A 19,412-nucleotide genomic window follows, 5' to 3' on the forward strand; every position below is an offset into this window, starting at 1 on the left:
CTGATGGACACATCAAAACACTGTCCCTGTTGGGAGCCAGTGTTTTCAGTATGGAAGGGAGATACAAATATGAACTAGAGGAAGGCAAGGAAGAACTCTGTAGAGATGAACTGGAAGTGCAGGTTTCAGAATGATTTTTTCATAATTTGTAAACTATGTACATGTAAGCTTATACGCATGTATGTGCACATATGTATGTTTATGTGTACATGTATACATATTTTTCCTAGCTCTGTCCACTGAATGGGCAAAGAAGCAAAAATTCCATAGTAGCAATGGGGACACCTAGTGCACAGATCTTGGTTTCTAATACCACTCACTCCCTAGTAAAAGGAACCAGTGTTCCTTGGAGAATTTCAGTTGACCCTTGAACAAAACAGGCTTGAACTGTGCAGGTCTACTTATACATGAATTTCTTTCACTAAATGCATACTACAGGATTACATGCATGATCCGCAGTTGGTTGAATGGTGGATGGAACCTTGGCTAGGAAGAAACCACTTATACGGAGGACCAACTATATGTTATATGTGGATTTCTGACTGCGCTGAGGGTGGGCTCCTTTAACCCCCGTTGTTTAAGGGCTAACTGTAATTCATTTCAGGGCTAGAGCAAGAAAGGTACAAGATGGAACACTGAGAGCCAGCCTGAAAGCGCTTCTACTAGCCAAATTTCAGAGAATTGGACTACCAAAATAACTAAGGATGGTAATGAATCATTAAAAGAAAAAAAAAAAAAGAGGAATCCATAAGATCATACTGATAATAAACAGAGAAAGAAATGGGAGAAAAAGGGTTCTTGCTTACAGTAAATACTGAGTAATAATTAGTAAATGTGGAGGTATTAATGAATTTGGAAAACCATCATTTTGCAACCATCATAGTAAAGATTGATTCTGCAGATAAAACAGTCAGGCTGCACGGTAACTAACTATATGATAAAAATGAACAAAAAAAAGAAAGAAAATAATTGTTTACATAATTCAAGGAGACTAACTGTGAAGGCAAAAATGAAATAGAAATTTGCAGAAAAGAAAAAATGATTTTGCCACATGTGAAACAACAGTCTAATTCTTTTTAAGGCTTAAATATGTGCTTATCTGAATTGGATTATCATAAAAGCATCATTTCACATATACCTCATATGAATATATGATGACAAACATGGAGTGACTGGAAATGACACATATAACAGCCCGATAAGTACCTACCAAGGTGACAATCTTCTTTTTCTCTTGCTTCCCATTTGTGGCTGTCCACATATGCTGCAGAAAGCAGGCATCTTTTACCTGAGGAAAAAGACAATTATTTCAACAGGCATGGTTTCACAACAGGTTCAGTTTATACATCTGTTTTTTTACACATATCTTTGCCATATTTTCCATTTACTAGATTATTTAAAGATCTATTATGAAACTGTAACCAATATTACACAGTTTACAATTCAGTTCATAACATGCATTCAACCTCTAACAAGCAGAAGATGCAGAAAGCCTGTTAAAATTTCTACCATAACGTTATGAGTAAAAATGTTGCTAATTTTGTTCCTATTACTTTAGGACTAGGAGCCATTTGCTTCCACTAATGTAGAGCCTAGATGAGCCTTAAAACTCCTTCTTAGAACCCAAAATATTTGCTGAACAGTTGGTTAACTCATTAAAAGACTGCTTTATCATCATTAGTTAGTCCTAAAAAATTTCCACCTGACTTGGATCAGCATATTTGCCCTTATTTCACATAAAGCAAAGAGTAACATCTTACCCGGTAACACAGCACCCTAGTGGTAAATAACAGAAACCTAATAAGCCAAATCTGGTGTAACCCACAAGATGACACCTGTCACGATGACTGGCATATAGCAATGCTCAATAAACATGAGCTCAAGGAATTAATGAGAAAGAATGAATGGCAACCTAAAATTAAAACCTTTTGAGCTTCAAAGACACCATCGAGAAAGTGAAAGAATAACTCAGAATGGGAGGAAATATTTCCAAAGCATTTATCTGATCAGGGACTTGTACCCAGAATACATAAATAACTCTTACAACTCAAAATTTAAAAAGACAACCCAGCAGAAAAATGGGCAAAGGATTTAACAGACATTTCTAAAAAAAAGAAAACACACAGATACATACATACACATAAATACACACACACACACACACACATATGGCCAACAAGCGCATGGAAAGATGTTTAATATCATTTCCCATTAAGGAAATGCAAAATATATTTAAATACAACATCACACCCACTTAGGATGGCTATAATCAAAAAGGCAGATAATAACAGCTGTTGATAAGGTGTAGAGAAACTAGAAACCTCATGTATTGCTGGTGAGAATGTAAAATGGTGCAGCCACATTGGAAAAGTTCAGCAGTTCTGCAAAATGTTAACATGGAGTTACCAGGTAACCCAGCAATTCCACTCCTAGGTATGTACCCAAGAGAAATGAAATCATGTCCACCTAAAAAACCGTATAAAAATGTTTGTAGCAATATGATTCATAATAGCCAAAAGGAAAAATGCAAATATCCATCAATTTATGAATGGCTAAACAAAATAGTATATTCTTATAAAGGAATATTATTCAGCAATAAAAAGAAATTAAGTACTGATACATGCTACAACATGGATGAACCTCAAAAATATTATGCTAAGGAAAAAGAAGCCAGTCACAAAAGACTAAGTATTATATAATTTTATTTATATGAAATGTCCACAATCAGCAAATCTAGAGACAGAAAGCAGCTTATTGGTTGCCTAGATCTGGAGGGCAGACAGGCAGAAAAACCTGGGTGGAAATGGGGAGTGACTGCTAATGAGTAAGGGGGTTTTTTGAAGTGATGAAAATGTCCTAAATTGATTGTGGTGATGGCTGCTGCACAACCCTGTGTATATACAAAAAAAAAACATTCAACATGAAACTGACTACCTTAAATGGGTGAATTGTATGTGAACTAAATCTAAATAAAGCTGTTTAAAAAAATTGAAAAGGAATGAATGGCAGACTATTACCTGAAGGCCATAGCAGACCATAAACCAAACACAACTAGAAGGCATGGGAGCTGATTAAACACAGTATTTGCATGCTATTGTTATTCTCTATCCATCTCCCAACTAAAACAAATATAAACACGGTCTGTGTGTGTTTATACACAAGACCAGTCCCTCCCTTGCCTTCAGCAGAGGTTGGGTCAGACCTTTACTAGAATAATATGTCTAAATTTGAAGTCTAAAGTTTAAGCAATGAAGCAATAATATTAAAAGCTGCCAAAGACTGCCTCAAAGGGGAACTAAGATATTCCTTAAAAATAGTAACTATTAAAAAGCGCCTACATTTCAAATGGATTATTTTTTAAAAAATGATTAGATGTTTGGAACTTAGAATACATTTTTCATACAAAAGATGTTATAAATTGTCAGTTACATTCCTAGATCTGTCAAGAAGGATGAACAAAATGCAATGGCATTGATGGCATTACATTAGGTGTGTAGCTGCACATCAGGTCAGGAGTGAGCAGACCTGAGATTTAGTTTGAGTTTTACCAGCTGGTAGAAAACTTCAGACCCTGCAGTTGTAAGTGAAGGAACTGGCCGGGTGATATTTAAGGTCTCTGCATGCTCTAACAGTCTGACATAGAACCAAAACAATCAGTTCAGATAACCCATTCATAATTTACTGCAGCATTTCTATGCAAACTGAATTCCAATTTCTAAAACCACGCAGATCTCTCCTTTCTGTGGGAAACAAGGGCAGCCCTATTCTACGTGAGCATGAGCTCAGGAGAGGGCTGTTAACCTATATACTCCAGGATACCAGTGACTTAAATATTCTCTATTTGTTGTTATTACATTCTCTTACTTATTCTCTATTTCTTCTCCTAGCATATGTTTTATTCTAGCATAAGAAATCAGCCCTCCTTGCTCTAAAGTCAGAAAAGACAATTATCTAGAATTATGTTCACGAGTTTTGAACTGGGAGACAAAAAGCAGAGGAGGTGATGGTGGGGAAAGACAAGAGTGCCAGAATGCTGTGTGCAGTTGTTCAAGGGCATCACATGACCGAAAACAAAATTAGAACTGGTAAATTTACAAAAGATAAGCCCAGTAACTTTCATATATATATGAACTTTTAAATGTTTGCTTTATAAGAAAGTAACCAGTAATCATTTTCCATCTCCACTGAGGATACAATGAAAGGAAATAGGTATAAGGATAAAGAATTTAAATTTGGCAAGTGGAAAATCTTCCTAATAGAAACCAATGACAAACATAGGAATGAGTTACCAAGTGGGGTAGGCAGAATAATGTCCCCCCCCCAAAAGATGTCCATGTCCTAGTCCCCAGAACCTGTGAATATTAGGGTACATGAGAAAGGGGGATTAAGGTGACAGATGGAATTAAGATCAGCACATCAGCTTATCTTAAAGTGAGAAGACTGTCCTGGGTTGTCCAGGTGGGCTCAGGGTTTGTTTGTTTGTTTGGCCACACTGCACGGCATGTGGGATCTTAGTTCCCTAACCAGGGATCAAACCCGAGCCCCCTGCACTGGAAGAGCAGAGTCTTAACGACTGGACTGCCAGGGAAGTCCAGGTGGGCTCAATATAATCACAGGTCCTTAAAAAGTGGAAGAGGGAGACAGGTTGTTAGTGTGATGCATGAAAGACAGAGTTATGTAAGAAGGACCTGACTTGCCATTGCTCGCTTTGAAGATGTTTGAGAAAGGGACCATGAGCCAAAGAATGCAGGTGGTCTCTAGAAGATGGAAAAGGCTAGGGAAACAGATTCACCCCTAGAGATTCCTAAAGGGAATACACCCCTTTCAACACCTTGATTTTAGCACAAAAAGACTCTGTATCAGACTTCTGACCTATAGAATAGTAAGGTAATAAATCTACATTGTTTTAAGCCACCAAATTTGTGGTAATTTGTTACAGCAGCAATAGGAAATTACTACACCTTCAGATAGACATTCCATTATCTGTAAACCTTTTAAAGTAGGATATTCATCTTTCTGAGATACTTTTAAATGACATCATTTAAAGTTTTTCCCATTTCTGTATGGTAGTTGAGGGGTCTGTATATTAACGTTAAAACCAAAGAATTTCTATGAAGCCAGACAGGACATTAAGTGGACAATGGCAAAATGGAAAATCTAGATCACCTTCTCAAACCTTAATGTGCATATGAATCTTGATAAAATGCAGATTCTGATCAGTAGGTCTGGGGTGGGAACAGAGATTCTGCATTTCTAAAAGTTCCCAGGTAATGATGATGATGTTGACCCTCAGATAACATTGAAGTAACAAGGGGATAGGATGTTATCAGCCTCACAAGTTTAGATCTCTGAGCCCGTTTAATTCCACGCTGAATATGCCACCCAAGAGCATATATAAACCCTTCTTGAACCTGCTAACCCTTCAGCCAGTCAACTTTAGGAGCAACAATATTCTAAGATAACTATCCACTAAAAAGCAAATATTTCCCCTGCTTAATTCTGAAAAGATACCTCCATGGACCAGAATTTCAAAGTTTAGTAAATACTTATTTATTAAAAACCTACTTATTTGGCCTTTGGTAAAATGTCTCCAAACATGTTTTCCATCCAAAGGGAAGCAGTGTGATTGTGAACACAGGCTTTAGAGTCACAAAGTCTAAGTGTGAATCCTAGCCTTGCTGTAAAAAATTTTATAAAAATGTAGGCAAGTTACACCAGGTCTCCGAGCCTCTTTCTTCATATGTAAAACAGGGAAATACTGTACCATAATTTAAATAAGGGCATATATTAAGTACCTAGCCTAATGTCCACTATGTAGTAAGTGCCCAAAAAGTTTCCCTCTCTAGCCTCTTCATATACTGAAGTCACTTTTTCGGTTCATCTCAATAAATCTTTCTTTCACCCTCTTGATCACTTTAGTTGCCCTTATCCATTATGTTGTAGGGAGAATCAGTGGAAGCACCAAAGTATTCCAAATACTGATTTGTCCTGAGTTTGTACAAATTTTTTCCTCTTTTATCTGGTAGTGGTTCAAGATGTTTTGATGACTTAAAGCTCCTTATCAGCATTCTCAAACCCCCAGTGGTCCATAATGTACTATCCTACATACTTATATCACTTGCCTTATACCCTTCAGTTCCTGATTTCAAGACTCCTTTCATCTGTGGTCTAACCCCGTGCTTGCGCAATATAACTTTCTGTAATGAAGGAGATGTTCAATTCTGAACTGTTCAATACAGTAGCCACTAGCCACAGGTGTCTACTGAGCACTTAAAATGTAGCTAATGTGACTAAAGAACAGAATTTTTAAATTTAAACTAATTTAAATAGCCATGTGTAGCTCCCTGCTACTACAATGGAACAGCACAGGTGAAACCTATCATGAGCTCACCCTTTCAAACTACGATCAAAATGCTAACTGGAAATTCTCTCAATTCACCTGTATCTAATTTCCATTCCCTTGTTAGTATGACTGCCCCCGAATATCCTAAGCAACTATGATACTTTCCCTGATAGACAATCCAAGGTCTTGTTTAAATTGAAAAGCATTTACTAACAACCATAAGTAAACAAGCTAGTAAATAGCTACAACAGTTAATTCTTACTGAGGTGCCAAGTACTGTGCAGACCACTTTACCTAATGTGTGGCATGAAACATTTTCATTAGCTAGGTCAATCAGTTAATTCTCAGAAAACTTCTGGTGGCCAACTATAAGGTTTCACGTTGATATTTAAAGGCGTGTGGGCAAAACTGTGTGTGTTGCTTTTTAACAGGGGCTAGAGGAGGTATGTTGGAAAGAGGAGATAATAGGCATTGGAAAAATCAATTGTGATTACTGTATTTTAATCATATAATCAGATACATCTGTCAGGATTTAGCTTCTGTAAATTAAAAATGTTTTTCCCAATGTCTTCATCAGCAGGTCCTTTAAACAGGTTTTGAGTGAGCCGTCATTCATTCGGATATCAAAGTACTTTAAAAGTAACTATTAGCATTTATTGTCTGAACGGAAAACTTGGGCAAAGAAAGGTCAATCAAAAGTTGCGCCCAAGGTCATCAAACTGAGATTAGTACTGAGAAATTCCTTCACCAAGTGAAAACCAAGGGTCTGGCCACACGTCAGGTGTTGAGGAGAACGTTTATGACGCCCCTCTAAGGAAACTCAACAGGGAGAGAAATTTCATAGCGCCAGAGGGAACACATTTGGGCTTTTCACGGGCAGCAACGAGAGGACCACCCTCACATACAAACTCGGCAAAACATACGCAAAAGCTCTCATGCCAGGACTTCCTCTGCTCTTCACACCTTTGGATAGGCAGACACTATTATTTTAGGGAAGGAGATGGGTCATAGACCTTACCTCCCCTCTCTGTGCTACCAAACACCTCCAGGGGTTTCTCTAGCAACTAGATCCCAGAAGCATTTCCTCTCCCCTTAAAAGGCCACTGTTCCCTTTACTCAAGGAACAGAGTTCTCAGGGGTCTAATGAGGCAGCCCCACGAAGATAGCAGCCACCAACCTGTCAGGGAGAGCTGAGGCAGCGACACTTTCCGCGCCCAGAGGATCCCGCGCCGCACCACGTGGGCCGCCATCTTGGAGCATACCAAAGGGCTGGCCGGTCGGGGGACTGCGGGCGGAGCACGGGTGGGCACAGTCCACGCCCCCTCCCCCCCCCCCCGGCTCCCGCAGTTGGTGCGGCCCGGGACAGTATGGCGGCAGCCTTTCGGCCCCCGAAGCAAGTCCTGCCGCTGCAGGCGCTGCGGAGTTTGGTGTATCCAGGGCTGGGAGGCTCGGGCTCCACCTGCAGCCGCTGCCCTCTCGGAGGTATCCGCGGCCTCGGGCCGTGAAGGAGGGGAGGGATGGGACAGAAGGGAGCTTTACACCTCAGCGGGCATCTCTTTGGAGAAATAACAGCGCCTCGCTCAGGGGCCTAGAGCAACCGAGCATGCACTTGCCCTCTGCACGTGGGTACAGTGGTGGCCTCTGCGTGTCGTGGACGCCCGTGTGCCTGGGAATCAAAGGACAGATGGGCTGGGCTCTTGACCTGGGGGCTGTAGTATTACCTCGGATGGAGCTGTGCTGCGCCCCGGGAACACCCCCTCCCCCTTGGGTGTACCGTTCTGCAGAGTTTGGGAGGGTAGGTCAAAGACTCTTATGATTTTGGAGTCCAGCTCTGTAGCGAACGGTCTGAAAGACTCTGAGCAGGTTTCTTTATTTTTTAAATTATCCCTTAATATCTTTATGAAAATGATTAAATTTGAAGATGCTGGTGAGTGATAATAAAATATTTAACACTTTGTGTCAGGCTTTCCTGTAATACATTTTACATACATTCATTCCTTTTCTCCTCACATCACCCAGTGAGAGAGGTACTATTCTTCATTTACAGAGGAGGAAACCGCAAAGCTAAGTAATTTGCCCAAGGTCAGAGGGAACTGGTAGAGGAAGGGTTTGAACACAGGCAGTCCTACTGTAACCCCTTCTCTGGACTGCCTCTCTAGAAATCAGCAATTTTTGTTGTTACATTGTTATTGTAGTACACAGAGCTCTTGTAGTGGACGATTCTTTGGCCAAGCTCCAGTTCATGCACAGCCGAGCATCCTAAAGAAATGATGTTTCCTAAACTCAACATTTCCGCTAAGTTGTGGTCAGTGATTCCTCATGTATCTAGAGGATACCAAGAGTCCCAATCTGAGAGGCCATAACGCCTCATTTCACAAATGACAGTCCTGGGAATTCCAATGGTCACACTATAGCTTTTTCCCCTACCCTATATGCTTCTACCTGTTTAAACCAAATCCAGATATACCTGTTTTGCTATCTGTCTTTCAGATCCTAGATTCCTGTCTACCCATCCCCATACCCAGTTAATCACTAGCTCCTTTCACACATACACACACACACACACAGACAAAACTTGTCTTGTGGAGGATTTGCATTCTTTGGTAGTTTGGACATTTTTTTCCCCACCAGGGTGACTGTTATATTTGTACCTGTCTAGGTGGATTATTTATACTAACCGAAGATAAGATCAGTTATTAGAAAGAGGCAGTCAAGCTCTACATATTATTTGCTAAGTATAAAATAGTCAAAATGATTTTACTTTCTCTTTCTCTGATTTTTAGCTAAAAGATACCTACTTACAGATAATATTGTGAAATTAAAGGACTTTCAGCATAAGAAGGTGGCCGTTGCATGTAATCTTCCTGGCACCAAAGGTAATCAAGTCTATTTCATTACTTCTTTCATTGATCTGTCGTTAAACTTCCCTCTGTCTTTATCCCTATTCAGTCTCTTCTTCAATGACCTTATCTCACAGAAGAAACTGAGATGATTTATTCTTAGTTTCCTAGTCTGCCCTCGCATGCCCCTTTCACCTCACTCTGTTACTGCAGAGTCTACCGCTCTTCTCTTTTCCCTTCTCCCAGGACCCCAGAGAAATACTAAAACTAGTGCTGCAACCAGTCCTCTAGATCAGTGCCACTCAAAGTGAGGTTCAAGGATTAGCAGCAAGTGAGAGGTGGATAGAAATGGCAAATCTCGGGCCCCAGACAATTTGTCTGCAAAATAAAGTCTGAGAAGAACTGCTCCACATGACTGGCTTTCAGACTTCTTGATGCCACCCTCAGTAAAAAATACAATTTGCATTGCATCTCCAGTATACACATACATATCTATAGATAGATAAAATGAAACAAAAAATGTATGATGATGCATTTTCACATCTTCTACTGTGTGCTGGAAGAATCAGTAGACTAAAACAAAGGTTTCTTTAAAAAATCAGCAAAACATTGATAACTGTTGAGGCTGGGTGATGGGCACGTGGGAGGTGATTTTACTGTTCTCTCTACTTTTAGGTATGTTTGAAAATTTTTACTGTAAAAAGCTAAAAACACGGCACCACCACCCTAGGTCCTATTCCCTTTCAGCATCTGAGAAATCTTGTTGCGTTCATTCCCACTTCTCCTGCACGTTGAGTTTTTCCCAGTACTTCAGATTCCTTTATAAACACAGCAAGGCTCTCCTCTTTTTTAATAACAACTCTTCTGTTTGTCCTACTTACTTTTCCAGCTTTCCTCCTTCTCACTGTCAGATGTTTGTGAGCACCTAATGAACACTCCTTGCTTCTCATCTCTCCAGAAAGCAGTCTTCCTTCACTGGTCTGCTATCATGCTGTTGTACAAAACCACCTACAGAACAAGAAGATAAGAGTGACGGAAAATAGATTAATCTCCACTTGAGTAGACTCAATCTAGATTTTACTTCAGTCTTTTCTTCTTACCCCAGGTCGTCTGGAGCTCTGTGAAGTTCGCAGTTAGGGCTTCATGTCACTATCTAGTTGTTATTCCAGTTGTCATAGTCTTTCTAAGGCTGTGACAGTCGGGCATATGTTCTGAAAGGCAATTAATATAATGAGTGCCAATCTACTCCACTGTCAGGTATTTATAAAATCCTGTCCACATTTCATCATTATAAGAACCACAATGGCACTCTGTTATATACCACATCATGTACAAACTTGCCCCTTCCCTCCAGCTTCCTAGCTCTTCCATAGTGGATCTCACCCTTTCTAGAACCAGTGCAATTTCCTGTTAATCTAGTCACGGTCTCCCCTCACCACCTTTTCCCCCAGTTCTGTGCTTTGTCTCATGCTGATTCCCATACCGACAGTTCCCCACCCCCTCAGCTTTGCCAACCCTACCCAGCCCCTTCCTTCCTCTCTGGTACCTCTCCACTTCCACCAGACCTGGTCTGTTTCTGCTGCCCTGATTTCTCTCCTCTCTCCTGTTATGTTTATACTGTCACATGTCACCTACTCTGTCATTATTTTCAGGTAGCTTTATATAAATATATCTTGTCTTCTCAAATAGACTCTAAGCTCTTTCAGGGTAGGAACCACACCTTATCCTTCCTTGTGTCTCTCACACAAAGAAGGGTACCTCTGACTATAATATACGATAAGCACTTAATTTTGATTGATTTGTTTTAAAATACAAATTACATCTGTTGAAATTTTGGACTTATTAAGTATTAAGAAGTACAAGAAAAAAAAAAAAAAAAAAGAAGTACAAGATGTAAAGACGTCCCATTAAAATCTTTTAGGTTGGAAATTGTTTAGAAATATTTAATAGAATAAATCCTCGTGACAGAGGAATGAAAATAAGAACAATGTATCTATGTGGCAGTTACTACATGCTGGGCCCTGTGCTAAGTGCTTTATGTACATTATCTCAGGATGACCCCATGAGGTAGGTATCATGGTCCTCACTTCACACATGAATCATGTCTCAGAGATAGGCCTCCCCAGATCTCCCCATAGCATGCAAGTGGCAGAGCCCAGATTTCAGCCCATGTCTTCCCAACTCTAAAACCTTTAACCATTACACGATTCTGCAAATAGAGATTGGAGGGTCCATTGCATTAATTCAAACCTAATGGACCTTCTTTTCTTGTAAATCAAGAGCCGTGTCTGCCTCAGCTTCCCGATCTTGTGTTTTTAATGTATATTGTGCCATTCCTTTAAGCAGCATTCCTTCGGAGCTCTGGGCCTTGGAACAAATCCTGTAGACTTTCGCAGCTTCTGATACTGAGAACAGCCCTGCCTTCTGGAAAGCAGATGTTTGCTTGGTGGCTGCCTTGCATCTCACCCTACGTTCTGCCAAAAGTACAGTCCCTTCCTAATGCCAAGAAGCAGTGTTTCCTGTTGGTGTTTGTCTCCACAGTTGATCGGATACAAGCCAAGGGACATAGACCGTGATCACCTTGAAATGATTCAGTTACTAAAAGAGGGTTTGCTGCTGTTTAGAGGACTCTTTTACCCTCTGTGCATTATGCAGTACTGTGGCATGCTTTCTCACAACTGAGTAGAGAGGGACCAGGAGGAATGAAAAAGTGGTAAAATTGAATCAAGTGAAAGAGACGTGAAGTATTCCTGAGTCATGTGAGTCATCCTTGTGGGGTGACCACATTTTCCTTTCAGTTTTCCTGCTAGGTGCCCTGCCAATTGATGGTTTGGATATCTTGGTTACTTTTTTTTTTCTCATGGGTCACCTGTAGATACAGTTCTTTGGGCTAAGCCTCTGGGACGTTAGTTCTCAAACTTTCCTGTGCATAAGCATCACCCAGGTAGTCAAAAATGCACATTCTTGTGCTCCTCCTCCCAGAGATTCTGTGTTGGGAAGTCTGGAGTGAGGCCCGGGCCTGCGCCCTGTGACAGATGTGCTGCTTCGTACACCACGTCTGACACTCTGCTCTCAAGACCAGCCAGTGCCGGGAGCTGCATGGCCGTGAGCCCCTCTCAGTGGCTCTTTGCATTGTGCCGGGTTCTAGCCTCCCCTTCTCCCGGAGGTCAGCCTCCTGACAGTCTAAGACAGCCTAAGTGATGGCCACCACACTGTGCTTTCTTCCAGAAACCTATTTGAGAAACTTGGAAGAGAAACTGACCCAGAGTAAGCTCATCTTGAAAGAGGAGTTGAGAACCTTACTTCATCTGTGTGAGTCCTGGGATGATGTGGAGCTGGCTAAAAATGTCATTTACAGGTGAGGCATCTCCTTCAAATCCTGCCAGCCTTTGTCTTTTCCTACTCTCTCCTTTTTCCTGAGCAATCTCATCTACCTCCAGGATTTCAGCTCTCACCTCTGAACTGGTGACTTCCCAATCTCTTGTCCAGATGCCTGCCCTGAGCTCCACACATTTACATTCATTCATTCATTCAGCGAACACTTATTGGGTTCCTACTACGTGCCAGGTGCCGAAGATAGAAAAACAGATAATTCATGCCCCAGGAGATCACCAGCCTCTTCACCAAGTCCACTTACATGTTCCCAAGGTCTTCACGTTCAGCTTACACAGACTTCTTCCTCTTGCCGTGTTTGCTGTCACACTGACCAGTCATTCTTTCCCCCGATCTCATCTGCCTTCCTCCTGCGTCTGCTCCGTGGTGTCTCTCATCCCTAGCCTTCCTCTCTCGGTCCCCATTACCAGTGACTTAGTTCAGGCCTCACGCCTCTCACTTGGATCACTTCCGTGGACTCCTAAGTAGCCTCCCCCCTACAGGCTTATGCCTGTTACGTTCACTGTCTCTGATCCCTTATCAGACTTCCCCATGACAGAAGGAACTCATATGTAATCACAGTCTGCTGTTAGGAAACCGAGCAAAGGTGTCACTTGGGAGCAGGATGGCACCAAGTCAACAGCTTCCTTTCACCATTCTTTAAAGATACATTTCTATACATGAACCTGCATTTATACTGTACATTGGCAGAGAAAAATACGAGGTATTCATATATGGAATACTGGAAGAATACATACCATAAGTTAACCATGGTTCTTTGAGAATTATACATTATATTTTTTGTTCGTCTAAATGTGTACTTTTCTGATTTCTCAAACTTGTCTATAAGGGATATTATTAATTTTATAATGTGAAAAAATTAATGTTATTTTTAAAAAGGAAAAGAAAAACAGAATTAACGCAAATTTCATTGAAACTTTGAAAAACACGAAAAAGTAGAAAGAAGAAATACTGCATACATCACACAGTTTGCTGTTTCGATTGTCTCTTGCTGCACAACAAACCACACCAGAACTTAATGACTTAAAATGACGACTGATTATTATTTCTCATAACTCTGTTGGTCAGGAACTGAGGCCGGTCTCAGCTGGGCAGTTCTTATTGTTATCGGCTGAAGTCACCTGCACACCTGCAGTCAGCTTTAGTGGGCTGAGCCGGGAGGTCCAAGAAGGCTTCGCTTGCGTTTCTGAAGCCTCAGTGCCCCTGCATGCAGCCCCTCCCCCCGCTGGTAGACTCTCACTGCTCACGAGTCCAGCCTGAGCTGCACTAGCGCACAGCACACGTGGAAGCTGCAGGCCTTGTGGAGCTGCCCAGGATTGGCACGTCTTCACTCCCGTCCCATTCTCTTGGTCAGGGCGAGTTAGCGGCCAGCCCCGATCCACGGGGAGGGGAAAGGATTCCACCTCTGGAAGGACGGAGCCGCATGCACATACAGGGAGGAATGATGGCGGCCAACTTTGGGGCCTGTCTACCACATCCAAGAAACCACTGTTCATATTTTGATATATTTTCTCACTGATTTTTTTTCATGCAAAGATTTTGAGGTTTAGATAGGGTTTATTTTACATAGTTGTAGTTATTACTGTGTATATAAAATGATATTTTCTTGTTTTCTAATTAGCATTGTAGCATAAATGTTTTTGCCTGTTAATACTCCAGGAATCATATTTTAATGGCTATACACTGTTCGATTATAGGTTAGGTATTTTAATTAACTGTGCCCCTATTGTTGAACATCTAAATTATTTCTAATTTTTCACCAGGATAAATAATGCCATGATGAGCAAACTCTATGCATAAAATTTATTCTTTATTTCCTTTTGGGGATCGGAGGCCATGCACCTTTTAAAGCTTGTCAGTACAGACTGCCAGATTATTTTCCAAAAGGGATTATGCTAATTCACAGTCACACTATATCTGCAAACCTAAACCTGCTATTTCAGTTTCATACAGTTGAATCATTTGAGACCCTCTGGCTCGTCTTACTCTCAGTTTTATTTTTACTACCCAAAGCTATCAGATGTTTACAAGAGTAACAAAACGGGATAACATTCTAAATGCTCCTTCCACTCTTATTTTTGTCATACACATTCGGAGTATGGCTCGTAATCCCTTTATTGATGCTAATACTTTCTGCCTGGTTGCTGCCCTTTCCCTCTCCTTGTGGACAAGCTGGCGGGGGGGGGCGGGGGGGCGCGGAGGGGTTCGGTCCCCCGCCTCACCAACTTGTTCTCTCTCTTCCTGAGACAGGCGGCCCCCCGCTGGGGAAAAAGAGCAACGAGCCGGAACAGAAGCTCTTTATTGAGCCAAAAATGGGGAACGACTGAATCTCCTCAGAGTCTTGACCACATGCTGTTGTTTGGTTTATAGATTTTAGATCCTCTAACTTGAATGTTTCTTGTCAAGAAGAGGTGATATTAACTATCTCTGTGACTTTCTAGCACTTTTATTAGTGTGAATGTCATTTAAGTTAGGAAAATTTTCATTTTTGTTTTGTTTTTAATCTGGCACGCATTTCTCTTGAGATTATTTGCTGAAACACTTTGATTTTTAAAGATGTCCTCCTCAGCATGGCTTACACTGTGTAAGAGGGAGCATATGTGTAAGGCTTACTGTGTGCCAGGCACATCATCTCATTTGATCCTCACAACAACTCTCTGAGTTGAGTTCTTTTCTTATCTCCATTTTACAGATGAGGAAACTGAGGCACAGAGTCATTAATTAATTTGCTCATGGTTACACAGTTAGTAAGTAAAACAGCTGGGATTTGAACTGTCATTTTGGAATCAGAGTCTAAAAATCCTTAATCACTACACTATATTGCCTTTTAATAACTTAATTATTTCTTCTTTCCTCCAGCTTTATTGAGGTATAATTAACAAATAAAAATTGTATATTTTTAAGGTATACAACTTGATATTTGGGTATAGTAAGTTAATTCATAACTGTTGTAAATGAAGCAATGAATATTTTTTGTAACTTTTATAATTGGATTATGAAATATATCTTTAAAAGTACACTCATCATTCTTTTTGGCAGTATATATGTTTAAAATAGACTATCCATAATGCTATTATGACTTTCCTCAGTGATTTTAGCAGAAGGTAAAAGAATATTCTGTCCTTTAAAATCAGAGCTTCCTAAAATCTGATTTACATGCAATCATGAGGTACTTGTTTTGTCACCAGATTGTCTTCTTGGTGTCTAAAGCAGAAAGAGTTGGTTATTGAAAGGAAATTTATGGGGGCGATTTTCAGTTCTGCAGTTCTAACTGGCAGACTGGCTGCTTGTAGAAATCCCAAGCCACATACATATAAAACATCACTGTCTTTGAAACTAGCCTTTTTCTAAAACTAAAATTTCAAAGCTGCATTTAATTTGTTTGGCTAGGTGATTGTAGTTCACATATACCTTTCCCTTAGCCAAGAAAAACAGAGAAATTGGTTTAAATTGTAAAATGCACCTGTTGGTCGTTTGCCATCCCTTATGGGGATAAAGCCAGACTTGAGGGGGACACAGCATCACCCCCCTCCTTTCCTTGTTCTCCAGGAGCATGGAAGGAGACAGTCCATTCTGCTGGGCTTACAGATACAAGACCCCTGCTATTCCCTGACACATGCTCACATTCAGTCCTAGCAGGTTGTTGGTAAATTGAGATGATTACAATCTGCATGTTTACTTTCTTTTATTTCAGAGTATGTGGGCCTCTAACAACCTTGTTTGTTTATTTAAATGCCTAGTATACTTCTGCTTGCCAGGATTCTTCTGGTCATCTTTAATTCTGCACTTTCCCCTCCAGACTGTGAGAGGACCTCATTCTTTGCTGTGTCCCCAACACCTAGTAGAGTGCATGCCACGGTCTGTCTTTCCTCAGGTCCCACTGTTTGGCTCATTGAATTATTTTGATTACCAGGTACCATGCAGAGAACAGGAATATCACTTTGGGGGAGTACAAGTTTGGACCACTTTTCATGAGGTTGTGCTACGAGTTGGATCTTGAGGAATCTGCAGTGGAGCTCATCAAAGACCAGGTTACTGTCTCCCAATTGCTTTCCCTGCCATGGTGACTTCTTGCGCTGAGGATGGGGTGTTTTCAGTGATGTTAGGAAGGGCAGCTCTTCTATACACATTATTCCTGGGTTAGATTTTCAGAGAAGGGCTGCTGGGTTGAGGGAATGAGCTCTTCCCTGGATTTTTAAGGTTTCCTTGGAGTCATTGCCTATGAAGAGGTGTAGGTCTCTTTATACAGTGGTGTGGAAGAGGTTTAAGTACAGATTACAAGGTATCTACCTACCTTGGATGTGTGTCCACCTGGGACAGACATCTTCTCTTTTGAGGAGCTTTTAGTGGGGGATAGTTCGAGGCAGGCTGCCATTTTAAGACTGCCTTTCCTATTCTTCACCTGTGCCTCTCTCCTGTTTTCGTATCTCTACTTCTGGTTGAAGGCTATGTTGTAAAGTGCTTTTCTGTTTTCAGAATTTCTGCTTTTCACATATTCTGATTTTACTTTCCTAAAAGCAAAAGTAACAATAATTAGTTTTGTAATTATTCATTGAATATTTACCAAGTCCGCAGCATCATGTTAAGCATTATACATGTTTCATTTCGTTTGTTTCCCACAACAGCCCTGGCGAGGTAGGTACTATTATTATTTCCATTTTACAGATGAGGAAACGGGGACTCAGAGACATTATAAATTCATCCACGGTCAGAAACATTTATTAAATTTTGGGGCCAGGGCTGGCCCCCTGGGACATTTTAATATTTTTTAAGAATCTCCATAACTAAGTTGTCCTTTTGCCTCTTACTTTTTTTCATATAAAGTGTTGTATCCATGGAGGAACTGTTAACTCTCACCTTGCCCCTCTTTTAAGGACCCTGGGTATTAGAAAGATGACCATAATATATTAGTAAGCAGAGAGAAGGTGGTTTCAGAACAAAAGAAGAAATATACATACATATTTACATTATAGCATATATGTTTTAAAAATCTAGAAGGATATACACTAAACTACTGCTTATCTTCAGGGGAAATCCTCACTTTTTACTGTATATACTTTTGTATTGTTTGACTCTTTTGTAATAAGCATATGTTAATGTTGTAATTAAAAGAAAACAAACGTTTCACTGTAATAAATCATAGCCATGAGTATAATGATAAAAAGAAACACAAAGAAAGAAAATGAGGGTAAAGGTTTTTGTTTTTCGGTTTTTTTAACCTACCTGAGCATGAAGCATTCATGTATGTATACGTTTCCTGGAGTTGTAGAATAAACTGAATTAGAGTCAAGTGCCATAAAGCCTAATCCTGCTTCCACCTTACCGTGTCGTGTCCCCTGCCCAGAACCCTGAAGTGCTGCCAGCATGGTAGCCACTACCCCCATGTACCCTTGGAGGCCTTGGACTGCGGCTAGTTCAGATTTACATGGGCTGTAGTGTAAAATACATGATGGATTTTAAATACCTGGCATAAAAAGGAGAATGCAAAGTATCTTATTAATAATGTTTTATATTGATTACATGTTGAAATGTTGGATTTAGTGGGTTAAGTAACATTATTAAAACTGATTTCACATCTTTCTTTTTACGCTTTTAAATGAAACTACTTGAAAATTTAGAGTCACATACATGGCTCATACTTGAGGCTTGTGATCTCTCCCTATGCACGGGGCTGCTCTGGTGGCTTCCCATCCCACTTAGCATAGAACTCAGACCCCTGACCATGCCCTCAAGGTCCCGTTGTGGTACTTCATCTCCTGCCACTCTCCCTCTTGCTTACTCCACTCTGGACCTTCTGGTTTTCTCTCAGACAACCAGGCCTGTGGCCTCAGACTGGAGTGCTCTATATCTGCATCACTTCATTGAGGTCTCCTCTTCTCAGAGAGCCTTCCCTGACCACCTTCCATCATCTTCTCTGTTCCCTTTATCCTGTTTCATTGTTCTTCATAGCCCTTATTGATACTTGAAATTATATTTTTATTTTTTCTGCTTGTTTTATTCACTTGTTCATTGTCTCCTCTGCCAGAATTTAAGCTCCCCTAGATTATAAGCCCTACTAGAGTTTAGGGCAGGGCCTTTGTCTTGTTCATCATTTCTTTATTCTTAACACCTAGAATAGGGTCTGCCTAATAGGGTCTCAAAAAAAATAACAGACTTGCACAAGACATTTAATGGTGTATTTGAATACCATGTGTCACATTATCATCCCATTAAAAATGCTGAGAACCACTGTTTTAGTGAGTTATTTCAAAAAGTGAATAATCAACTATTATTCGTTTGCCAAAAGAGGATCATAGTTGTGTAAGCCTCTCCCACCTTGGCCCTCAAGCATACTTATAGCTGCCACTTCGTGTTAATATTCTGCACCCAGGTTCCAAGACAACCCCCAGGAGGGCTAACCGGCTTGCTTCTTTTCTTCTAAGCTTGGCAGAGCCCATTGCATAAAGACGTCCTTCACTGTATTTCTGAAGCCTAGAGATCTCTTGCCGTATCTTTTGCTTCTTGTTCACTGTGCCCGTTGCTAAAGGCATGACCCCAAAAGAGTGGGCACCATTTAAATTTTTTTGCTAAATGAATAAAATATGTAGACAGTCCTAGACAGAGAAGATGCAGTGTAAGTACTCCCTTAATAGTTTTACCTTTTAACCAAACTATATTGTTTTTCTTCATTAGCATTTGCGAGGTTTCTTCTCAGACTCCACATCATTCAATATTTTGATGGATATGTTATTTATCAAAGGTAAATATAAAAGTAAGTATCACAATTTATGTTTGCTGAAAAACAAGGGACTATGTAAAATTAGGAAAAACAATGGACTATGTAAAAATGATCTTTA

At 40.4% G+C, this 19,412-nt stretch overlaps 2 protein-coding genes across 5 annotated transcripts in view; one reads left to right on the forward strand and one right to left on the reverse strand.

The window, feature by feature from the left end:
- MRPS27 (mitochondrial ribosomal protein S27) overlaps positions 1-7,620 on the reverse strand; it is an 89,150-nt gene extending 81,530 nt beyond the window's left edge. The window contains exons 1-2 of the mRNA XM_082374004.1: positions 7,521-7,620; positions 1,211-1,288 (exon numbers count right to left, since the gene is read on the reverse strand). Coding sequence (XP_082230130.1) covers positions 1,211-1,288; positions 7,521-7,593 — 151 coding nt within the window. The 5' untranslated portion in view covers positions 7,594-7,620. The remainder of the gene's footprint in view (positions 1-1,210; positions 1,289-7,520) is intronic.
- A 50-nt stretch (positions 7,621-7,670) lies between these two features.
- Positions 7,671-19,412, forward strand: part of PTCD2 (pentatricopeptide repeat domain 2) — a 28,389-nt gene continuing 16,647 nt past the window's right edge. For 3 of the 4 annotated variants that reach the window (XM_082374062.1, XM_082374064.1, XM_082374065.1), the window contains exons 1-5: positions 7,671-7,825; positions 9,127-9,219; positions 12,412-12,541; positions 16,490-16,607; positions 19,249-19,327. In XM_082374062.1, the coding sequence (XP_082230188.1) occupies positions 7,711-7,825; positions 9,127-9,219; positions 12,412-12,541; positions 16,490-16,607; positions 19,249-19,327 (535 nt within the window). In that variant the 5' untranslated portion in view covers positions 7,671-7,710. The remainder of the gene's footprint in view (positions 7,826-9,126; positions 9,220-12,411; positions 12,542-16,489; positions 16,608-19,248; positions 19,328-19,412) is intronic. The other variant, XM_082374063.1, reaches the window with a different exon arrangement.

The sequence above is a fragment of the Balaenoptera borealis genome, assembly GCF_965194805.1.
Source record: "Balaenoptera borealis genome assembly, chromosome: 2".
Classification (NCBI taxonomy): domain Eukaryota; kingdom Metazoa; phylum Chordata; class Mammalia; order Artiodactyla; family Balaenopteridae; genus Balaenoptera; species Balaenoptera borealis.